This window comes from Muscardinus avellanarius, assembly GCF_963383645.1.
Source record: "Muscardinus avellanarius genome assembly, chromosome: 10".
Classification (NCBI taxonomy): Eukaryota; Metazoa; Chordata; class Mammalia; order Rodentia; family Gliridae; genus Muscardinus; species Muscardinus avellanarius.
In genome coordinates this window covers 104,519,846-104,530,348 of record NC_137796.1, presented here as the reverse complement: position 1 = coordinate 104,530,348, position 10,503 = coordinate 104,519,846, and the positions used below count along the sequence as shown (strand labels likewise).

The window sequence follows — 10,503 nt, the reverse complement described above, 5'->3', positions numbered from 1 at the left end:
CGATGCTTGAGGACCTCGGCTCCGGGGACCGCTTCTGCCTGGCTCGCTGTGGGACTGCTGAGGCCCTCCCAGAAGTGCTGTCTGGGTACAACAGACAGGCGCTGTCCAGCACATGCCATCTGCCTGAGCTGAATGGAGCTCTATTTAGACGGATCGGAATGCCCCGGGGTATTTAAGAAGAGGCCCCCGCAAAGCCAGCTCCTCCCACCACCGGGGGCCTGTTCCCAGCCCCCCCCCCATACTCTGCGGTTCCACCGCACTTTGTAATTAGCTTTCCTGATGGTTTCTAGTGGTCTCCACTGTGGACTGAGAGCCCCATGAGGAGAGAGAATGTCTCACAAGGGCTAAGCCCTGCACCTGTGTGTGGTAAGCACGTCATTTATGTCAGTGAGTGGATGGGTGGGTGGGTGGATGGGTGGGTGGAAGGATGGATGAATTAATGAATGGGTGGATGGGTGGGTGGGTGGATGGATGGATGGATTAATGGACGGGTGGATGAGTAGATGGATGGGTGGATGGGTGAGGGGTCCTCTGAGGCTCCTGGAATAGGAGCTAATAGAAGCCAGGCATAGGATGCAGGCAGGAAGAGAAGGGCGAACCCATCCGAGTGGGGGTGCGGAGGTGGCTGCGCGGCCCCTCCAGACGTCACAGGGCCTGGGAGTGGAGCTCGGTGGCCCAGATGTAAACAGCGGCAGGAGAGGCAGTGAGGCCCAGGTTTGCTCTGGGGCCGTGGTCCCCAACTTTAACACATCTGAGCCTCCACGTGGGGGGCTCCTTAGAAACGCAGGTCCCCAGGCCAGGACCCCAAGACCGACCAAAGCAGAGGTTTCTGCTTTGCCCACACCCGACACCAGCCTAAGGGTGGCAGGCTTAGGGCTCAGGCTCACTCGGAGGGAGGACACCGGGGTTGTCTCCCGCTGTCTCTCAGGGAGCTTCGGCTCCACATCTGGGAACACAGCGGTCCCTCCTCATCCCACCTTCTGGAAGATTCAGGAAGGGAAGCTGAGGAGAGGCCGGCAAGGCGGGACTGAAACCCACGGCCTCCTCCGCCCGTCCCTCTGGAGCACCCCACCAAGCCCCAGGGGCAGAAACATCCCGCGCGCATTTCCTGGTCTCGACGGCTGGGTCTCGTCGGGTGGGCAGGCGTGCCGAATGCCGGCCTTCACGGTCTTCTCTCATCTCAAGAAGGCAAAAACTCTTCTTTCTCTCTCTCTCTTTATGTTTTTTTTTTTTTTTTTTTTTGGCTTTTAAAGGAAACAATATGTTTGCTAGAAAAACCACAAAAATTGATTATATACAAAACCGGTTACTGAGCGTGGCTCCCGAGGGCGGGCCGGCCGCGCGGGCTCTACTTGCGCTTCCGCAGGATCAGGTACATCATGCCGCTCAGGAAGGTGAAGGCAAAGGCCACCCAGGCCAGGATGAAGGAGTAGCCGAAGCCGCCCCCCTGGGTCAGGGCGTAGATCCACTCGTTCCGCTGGTGAAAGTCTTGGCGGCGGTCGGTGTAAATGGCGGCTGCGATCATCACACACAGACCTGTCGGGAAGAAGGCCAGGGTTCCCATAAATCACAGACCCCAGGTGCCCGGGGCCAGAGCCTCGTGGCTTAGGAGCGGCAGCTATTTGGATTACTCTACCGGAAAAATCACAACCAGTATCTCATGGCAGAACGCCGCCACCTCCTCTAACGCCCCCCACCCCGCTTCCCAGTCTTGCTGCCTGGTCATTCTTGGTCTGAGCCAGGGTCAGCAAATTGGTCCTCTAAAGGGCTAGACAGCAAATAAATAGCTCAAGCTTCTTTTTTTGGGGGGGAGTCATAGTCACACCAACTTAATTCTCCCACTAGAGTGTGACGGCCGACTTAATACAGAGACAAGCGGGCGTGGCTGTGTTCTGCTGGAATTCTATTTACACACGGGGCGCTTTGGCCCAGGGATTGACAGCCTCGTTTACTTGCTAGAGCTTATAGACACATCTGTCAGCGTCCCCTGTTGCTGCCACAGAAATCCTTCCATGAAAGATATTAGTCCCGAAAAGAGACGAAGGAGGAGAAAGCATTCTTTAATTGTTCTCCTCCCTACTTACTGCCTTAGACACTGTGAGATCAGGATGAAACATTTGGAGCCACAGCAGCCCTTCTGGGCCATTGCTACTAAACCGACTCAGGTCCTTTCCACCTCCCGGCCACTTAGTATGTAAAGCAGCAACCATCTTTATGGCTGAAGTCATCGATAACTGGATTTCCTCTTATGTACAAAGTATCCCAATGCCTGCCAGGCTGACATTCACAGGCCCGGGTGACGGCAGGAGGTTAAGGGCCTGGCTTTCCGCGGGAACCTTCCCCAGCCAGGCAGCTCGATATGGGGCTGTCCATCCAGGGGCCCAGACCTTCTGTGCTCAGCTTAGAACCACAGACGGTCAAGTTGTGGAACATTTTTCATCTACTTTCAGCCTTGCTGAAATTCAGAGGTAGGAAGAGTGCTGGAGAATCGTTTTTCCCCGAGCTTCTCCAGGTCGAAGGCCGTGACTAGCTCCTCTCTCTCCTCCTGGTACAAGGCGGACATTTCTGCCAGCAGCCAGCCTGACCCTGCTGATGGCTCCCTCTGGCCAGGACCAAGACCCCAGCCCTTTCCAGCGGCTTCAAGCCCCCGTGGGCCTGGCCCCGCCCCATCCCGACACAGGCTCTGGGCCTTCCGGACGCCTTCTCCGACCCCCAGCGCGGCGCAGCGTGGACGCAGCCTCTGCTCCCAAGGGTGCCCCTGGCACCCCGCGTATCGTACTTACACGACATCAGCTGGATGATGGAGGTGAGCACGAACCTCTCCCCCTGCTTGAGGCGGAAGAGCTGGAGCAGGAAGAGCAGGAAGGAGATGCAGGAGAGGACGGTGGACAGGATCATGGAGGCCTGGACCGCCTGCAGGGTCGGGTAATCTGAGGGCACAGGGCGAGGGCGGGGGCTGAGGACCAGGCCCGCGGCCAGAGAGCCCCAGGGTGCAGCAGCCGGTGTGTGCACCGGGGCAGCCAAGGGGCCTTCCAGAACCCTCCCTCTGCTGTCCACCTGCGCCCCTGACCACAGCTGTCCTCCCGCCTTATCCAGATGACGGGGCAGGAACTGGGCTGTGTTCTTCCTGGTCAGGTCGTGGCTCCCACAGTTTTCGTTCATGGTCAGGGGACCTTTTTCTTTTGGTACTAAGGATTGAACTCAGGGGCATTCTACCTCCGAGATACACCCCCAGCCCTTTATATTTTTATTTTCTTTTTTTATTAACTTTATTTTGATTATTATTATTATTATTATTTTTTTTTTTGGTGGTACTGGGGTTCCTGGAAACCCTTCTACCTCTGGGCTACACTCCCAGACCTATTTTTACATTTTTATTTGGAAACAGGGTCTCCTAAGCCAGCGCCCGAGGCTGGCTTCGAACCTGCGCGATCCTCCTGTCTCCGCCTCCCAAGCGCGGGGATTACAAGCGTGCGCCACCACGCCCAGCGGAAACAGGGTCTCTTAACCAGCATGGCTGGCTTTGAACCTGCGCGATTCTCCTGTCTCCGCCTCCCAAATGCGGGGATTACAAGAGTGCGCCACCACGCCTGGCTATATTTTTATTTTAAAACAGGGTCCTGCTGAGTTACCAAGGGTCTCACTACGTGGCTGAGGCTGGCCTTAAACCTGTGATCCTTCTGCCTCAGCCTCTCAAATATTGGGACGACAGGTGTGTGCCAACATGCCCAGCTGATGAGAATTTTTAAAAGTAGAAATGCCCAGGTTCTACTTGGAAGGCCCAATTCCAGAGGGCAGGATGGGGTCTGAGGTTCTGGTCTTTAGAACAGTCCAAGAGAAGCCAGGCGTGGTGGCGCACGCTTGTAATCCCAGCATTCAGAAGGCTGAGACCAGAGGATTGCAGTTTGCAGACAGCCTCAGCTACTTAGCGAGGACCTCTGCAACTCAGTGAGACCTGGTTTCAAAATAAAGAATAAAAAAAATAGTGCAGGGGGTATAGCTCGAAGGTAGAATGCCCCTGGGTTCCACTCCCAGACCCGCAAAAGAAAAAATAAATAAAAAGAACAGTCCACAGAGCCTGGCCTGGTGGCGCACGCTTGTAATCCCAGCATTTGGGAGACTGAGACAGGAGGATCACGATTCAAGGACAGCCTCAGCTACTTAGTGAGGCCCTTTGCAACTCCATGAGACCCCATTTCAAAATAAAGAATAAAAAATAGGGCTGGAGGTGTCTCTGAGGTAGAATGCCCCTGGGTTCCATCTCCAGTACCGAAAAAAATAAAAATAAAAAAATAAATAAAAAGAACGGTCCGCAGAGGAATTCTTGGGTCTCTTCTGAAAGTGCTCCAAGGACCCCCGGCTCCCTGAAGACATAAGAGGAACACTTTCTGACGACCACTTAGGAGCCGAGGAGGGGAGCACCTTCCTTTGAGATCAGCGTTAGCAGGTGAGGCCTGAGGGCCTGGCACAGTGCGGAGATGTTCCAGTGAGAAGGAGGTCTTGGGTGGAGGGGCCCCGGGGTAAAGGACACAGCTGAAGTCACGTGAGCAGAGGGCGCTGAGCACGTGGCCTGGGGCCGCCTGCCTGGCCTCGGCTTCCTCACCTTTACCCAGGGGGGTGAGCACCTCTGAGAAGGGTCAGGGCGCCGGAGGGAGGAGAGTCCAGCCCTCGCCAGGACGCGCTGTGCAGAAAATCGAAGGAAAAACTTCCTTATTTTTGTTTGTTTTTTCTTGGGCAGTTGTGCATTTGGGTACTGGGGCTGGAACCCAGGGTATTCTACCTCTGAGCTACATCCCCAGCCTTATATTTTTAATTTTTCTTTTTTTTCACTTTTTTTTTTTTTTTTGGTGGTGGTACTGAGATTCCTGGAACCCCTTCTACCTCTGGGCTACATTCCCAGACACCTAATTTTTATATTTTTATTTGGAAACAGGGTCTCTTAAGCCAGCAAGGCTGGCTTCCAACCTGCGTGATCCTCCTGTCTCCGCCTCCCAAGCGCAGGGATTACAAGTGTGCGCCACCGCGCCCGGTTTTTAATTTTTCTTTTGAAACAGGGTCTCACTAGGTTGATGAGAGTCTCACTTCTTGCTGAGGCTGTCCTCGAACCTGTGATCCTCCTGTCCCAGCCTCCCGAGTACTGGGATTACAGGCATGCACCAAGACGCCTGGCTGCAGTTGTGTATTTTTGCCTGAGACGGACCACAGGGAGCATAATTTGCAAGCCGAGCTCCCAAGGGACTCCCTACGAGAGGTGTTGAGAGCAGAGGATCATAACTCCTTCTGGCTGCGCGCTGGGGTCACCAGGAGAGCATCTAGCCGCACCCTGGTTTCTTGTAATTGAAAGGAACAGGCATGCCCCACCCTCTCCCACAACCACACAGCTCAGACACCAATCCACCAACCCTAAGAACCGGCAGCAGTAACCTTCACTGAAGGCTGAGGGGCTTCTGGGGCAGAAGGGGGCAGGGCCGGCGTCCCCAGGGCCCTCCTGGGGTTGTTTGGGGGGCAGGTGTCGCTTTCTTGTTTTGAATGGTGGTTTTCTGGGCGTGTTGTACAATTGTCAAAACCCATTGAACTCAGCCCTTAAGAAGTCTGCATTTCCTCGTCTGTAAATTAAAACTCCACTTTAAAAACATCCCACTCGACTCCACGGAGATTAAATAAATCAGAATATCAGACTGGAAAAGCCCCCAGGGAACCCCAGGCAGGGCCGAGGCTGTGACCCCTCTCGCTTAGAGCAGCATTGCCTAAATGTGCCCAGGAATTACCCAATGTTGCTGGTTAAAAGTAAAGGATTCCTGGGCCTCTCTCCATGGGGTTCTGCTGCTGCGGTCTGGGCCCAGCCCCAAGAATCTCTATTGTCAGCGATTTGTCTCCTATGATGGGGCCAGAGCTTCAGAGGACTAGACGCACATGTGTAAACAGGGTCTCACTAAGTTGCCGAGGTTGGCTTGGCCCTGTGATCCTCCTGTCTCAGCCTCCCGGGGAGTGGGATGACAGGCGTGTGCCTCCACACCCGGCAGGTATGCGTTTTTTGTTTTTGGGGGTATTTTTGTGTGTGTGGTACTGGGGGTGGAACCCAGGGGCTTTTCTACCTCTGGGCTATACTCCCAGACCTATTTTATATTTTATTTGGAAACAGGGTCTCACTAAGTTGCTGAGAGCCTCCCTAAGTAGCTGAGGCTGGCTTCGAACCTGTGCGATCCTCCTGTCTCAGCCTCCCAAGCCCTGGGATTACAAGCGTGCGCCAGCTCAGGTATGTGTTTTTAGAACAGGTATGTGTTTTCCTCAAAGTTGGGGGAGGTGCAGAAGGTGACACTGGAGGCCCCTGACATGAGCGTGGCTGAAGCCGAGCGAGGGCCCCAAGGACCGCAACGCTCAATGGGACAGACGTGAGCCTCCCACAGACCCTGTGCAGGGCGCTTCAGCACTTAGGTGACGCCTGTGTCTCCCCATCAGCGTCTGTGACGTCATCCTCAGATTCAACCAACCACAGGTGGAAAATATTCAAGGAAAAAAGTCCAGAAGGTTCCACAAAACTTTGCCTTGCACCTGGCACCTCGCCAAATGCACACAGGAAGCCACGTGTGGGCATCGTTATCAGGTATCAGAAGAAATCTGGAGATGATTTAATTAGACAGGAGGAGGTGTGTGGGTAACAGGCCAACCGATGCCATCTTATGTAAGAGACGCGAGCGTCTGCAAACCTCGGTATTGTTGTGGGGTCCTGGATCCCATCCCCTGCCGATGCGGAGGGACGGCTGTCTCTGAGTTTTATTTTGTTCTAAGACAAAAAAGAACCAGACACAGGCCTAGAGCTGTCCGGAGAGAAGCCTTTAATAAAGGCATTTGCTTTTCAGCATTTTCTTAAAGCCTTCCTTGTTTTAGGGTAAGCAATGCTAGTTTATCATTGAAGGCAGGGATGGAGAGTGCCCTTCACGATGAACTGCAGCAAAGAAAAAGTGTGCTGCTTATAAGCAAGGAGCGCTTTTTTTTTTTTTTTTCCAGGAAAGGGCCAGACAGAAAATACCTCCGGCTTCTGGGCTTTACAGCTTGTCTTTATTCTTTGCTTTTTGCTCTGCTTGGGGGAGGGAGGGTGTTCATTTTAACAACTCTTTAAAAATGGTAAAAAAAAAAAAAAAAAAAAAAAAAAAAGCCAGGGATGGTGGTGCGCGCTTGTAATCCCAGTACTTGGGAGGCTGACACAGGAGGATCGCAGGTTGGAGGACAGCCTCAGCAAGTAGTGAGACTGTTATCAGCCGAGTGAGACCATGTTCAGACTAAACATAAGATAGGGCTAGAGGTACACCCCTAGCTCAGAGGTAGGATGAGCTCAGAGGTAGAATGTCCTTGGGCTTAATCCCCAGTACCACACACACAAACAGGTTAAAAAAAAGTTTCACCTTGTGGGTCACACCAAAGCAGGCTTTGGGCTGAATGTAGCCTGTAGTTCGATGACCCGTTTTAAGGAATAGATCCAGTAAATAGTGCCACAGACCACAAGAGAGAGTGCGCAGCAGGCTCTCCTGCCAGCCTCACACACGGGCCACAGCCGGGGTTGGCAGAGTGCCTGGAAGAAGGCTGTTCCCGGCCGGGCTTGGCATGATACAGGCAGATGGAGAGGTGGCCCTCATTTCTCTGTGTCTAGGAGCACGAGCTTCACAGGTGGCCACGTCTAGGCAGAAATCCTGGCTCCATCACTGGCTTCTGGCTGATTTGAAAAAACCTGGCTGTTCTCTGCCTTAGCTTCCCAGTGGCCACTGCCCGGCAGGGCCGTGAGATCACAGATACAGAGGGATGCGGTCGGCTCGGCTGCAGCGGGTCCCTCTGTCCCGTGGGCTCCAGTTTGGGTTCTGTGTGGTGGCTTCGGATAATGCTGTTCCCTGCCCCGGGGGGCGCCGAGCACCCGCCCGCGGAGGGCAAGGAGCCGCAGCCGCTGGGCGTGGCCCGGCTCCTTGTCGCCTGCGTGCTTTCACTCACCTGCAAAGGAGTCATTGACTTCCGTACAATTCGTGCTGTTGAGGCACACCCTCCAGACATCTGCAGAAAATCCTTCGCCTACCCACCAGGCCTGTAACAAGAAATGGAAACAGAGGCAGGTTAACAACACAGACACCCACTCCTGGGGCGAGCAAGGCTCAGCGTGGACACGGGCTCTCACGGGCTCCGTGGCTTCTTAAGCTGCAGCAGCAGGGGAGTGACCTGGACACCTGAGTCAGGAGGCCTGGGATGGGACCCCGGCTTTCAGGAGTGCCAGGGGCTGCCTGGGCTGCAGCCCGCAGAAGCGTCAGAGGCGGCCTGTGCCCTCAGGGCCCGTGGCAGACAGACGGGGCTGAGTTGGTTGGTGGTGGTAAGAGTACACGCGGTGGGCTGGGATGCAGCTCAGCGGCAAAGCGTTCACCTTGCAAGTGAGATGCTCTGGGTTCATTCCAAACAAAAGACAAGCCGGGGCATGGTGGCGCACGCTTGTAATCCCAGCATTTGGGAGGCGGAGACAGGAGGATTGCAGTTCCTGGACAGCCTCAGCTACTTAGTGAGGCCTCCCGAATTTAGTGAGCCTCTGAGTATGACTCTGTTTCAAAATAAAAAATAAAAAATAGGGCTGGGGGTATATCTCCTGGATTCTATCTCCAGTACCGGAAAAAAAAAAAAAAAGCCTTGTTTTGTGCCTGGAGGGATATTAATCTAGGCCAACAGGTTATTCCATATCGTCTTGCCATATGGTCACCAGCTGGATGCTACAGGAAAGTTAAATTTTTAGAGGACTGGTATAGAATCTGAAAGTTCCAAGCATGGACTCTATTAGGGCGGGCACAGGCCAGGTGAACCAGCAACAAAGGCTCCTGGTCGGTAAGATGTCGGGGTGGGCCACCTGGGAGATCTCGGCAGTGGCCCTCAATGCAAGGTGGTTACTCCCCGTAGGACAGCTGGCAATGTCTGAAGACATCGGTGGTTGTCATACTCGGGGTGGAGATGCTACTGACCCTTAGTAGACAAAGGCCAGGGATGCCACACGGAATAGCCCTGAGATAAAGCATTATTCACTCCAAGATGGCCACGGTGCTGGGCTGAGGACCCGGGTCTGCAGGAGAGCTGAGTTCACACAGCGTCTTCAACGGGCTCCCCAGGGCCCAGCGTCACAGCCGGCCGAGGCCCCTGTTCTCCAGGACCTGCCGTCCAACCTGAACACAAGATGCTCCCAAAGCCCTGCACGCAGGCTGGACTCGGGGGATGCTGGGGCAGGGAGCATGCCCAAGTCAGCGCCACTCTGACCAAGGTTTTGACCCTGCCTCTACGGACTCCAGGGCCATCATGGGCATGGCGACTCACATTGTCGATGGTGGCGATGAACAGCAGGGCCACGGAGGTGATGTGGAAGACGATGATGAAGACCAGAATCATCAACATGTTCGCGGCGGGGCAGGGTGGGCGGAGGAGCACGCGGAGCGCTGAAGGGGGCGAGAGGGGTTCACGTCGGTCAACGACACAGCAAAATGCAAATGACCAGAGAGTGGCTTTCAGTGGGGTCCTTGAAAAAACAGAAATAATTCCTCTCATCTTTCCTCCCTTAGAGACTGGACTGGACCAGTTATGGTCTGTGATTCAGAAGAGCTGTGTGCCTCTTCAGCAGGCTTGGGGCACCATGTCAGGAAGGAGTGACTCTGTGAGTTGCAAAGCTGTTCTTGATCTGCGTTCCAGAAACTGATTGTCTGAGCACTTGCTACCAGCGGCCCCGACTTATAACAGAGCAAAATGATCACAATACAAAAATATGTCTTAATGATCTGGCCACTTATAAAGTTCATCCCCACTCAGACACCCCTTCGCTTAATATCTACCACTCTTTGAACAAGGTCGGCTCATAAAATACAATGTGTGGCAGACAGTAGTCCTTTCTTTTTCTGCTCTCTGAACACACAGGAAGACCGTGTTTCCCAGACTCCTTTGCAGCTAGCTTGAGCCTCCTCCCCTCCCCCGTCATTTCAGCTGATGCACAGATGAGCAGGCGTAGGCCCCTGGCACTCCCTCCCCCTGCAGTAGCTGGGGACGGCGCAGCCACAGTTTATGGAAGCTACACACCTTGGACAGAGACTCCGACTGAAAAATAGGCCCTGGATGTTAGTTTAGACTTAAATGTTAGTTTAGATTTCAGAGGATTTTTTTTTTCTTTCCCGCTGGTAGGACAATCTGAATACTATACAACCGGAAATGATTGTGGAATGAAATTGGAGATCTTGGCAAAAGAACCAGCATTGTATCAAACTGATGAAAGCGACAGTGGACAACTATCAAAGACACCTACGGCACCGTAATGGGTTAGATTCGGGGCGTCCCCGGCCCTCACGGAAATGGGGTGGCAATATTGGAAGCGAGGCTTGGTTGTAATCTCAGCAGTGGATAAACCCACCGCCATGCGTTTATCTGGGTGGTGGCTCAGGCCTGTCGAGTGTGGCTGCAGAAGGTGGGTCCCTGGGCCTGCGGCCTTGGGGACTATATAAGGTT

The 10,503-nt window shown here is 54.0% G+C and overlaps 1 protein-coding gene across 1 annotated transcript; it reads right to left on the bottom strand.

Annotated features, from left to right (window-relative positions):
• Positions 1-1,348: 1,348 nt before the first annotated feature.
• On the bottom strand, positions 1,349-9,408 carry EMP2 (epithelial membrane protein 2; the record flags this gene model as incomplete). Its single annotated transcript, XM_080704092.1, has 4 exons — positions 1,349-1,536; positions 2,784-2,930; positions 7,981-8,071; positions 9,331-9,408. 4 exons carry the CDS (start codon positions 9,406-9,408, stop codon positions 1,349-1,351), a joined length of 504 nt encoding a protein of 167 aa, XP_080560218.1.
• Between the last annotated feature and the right edge of the window lie 1,095 nt (positions 9,409-10,503).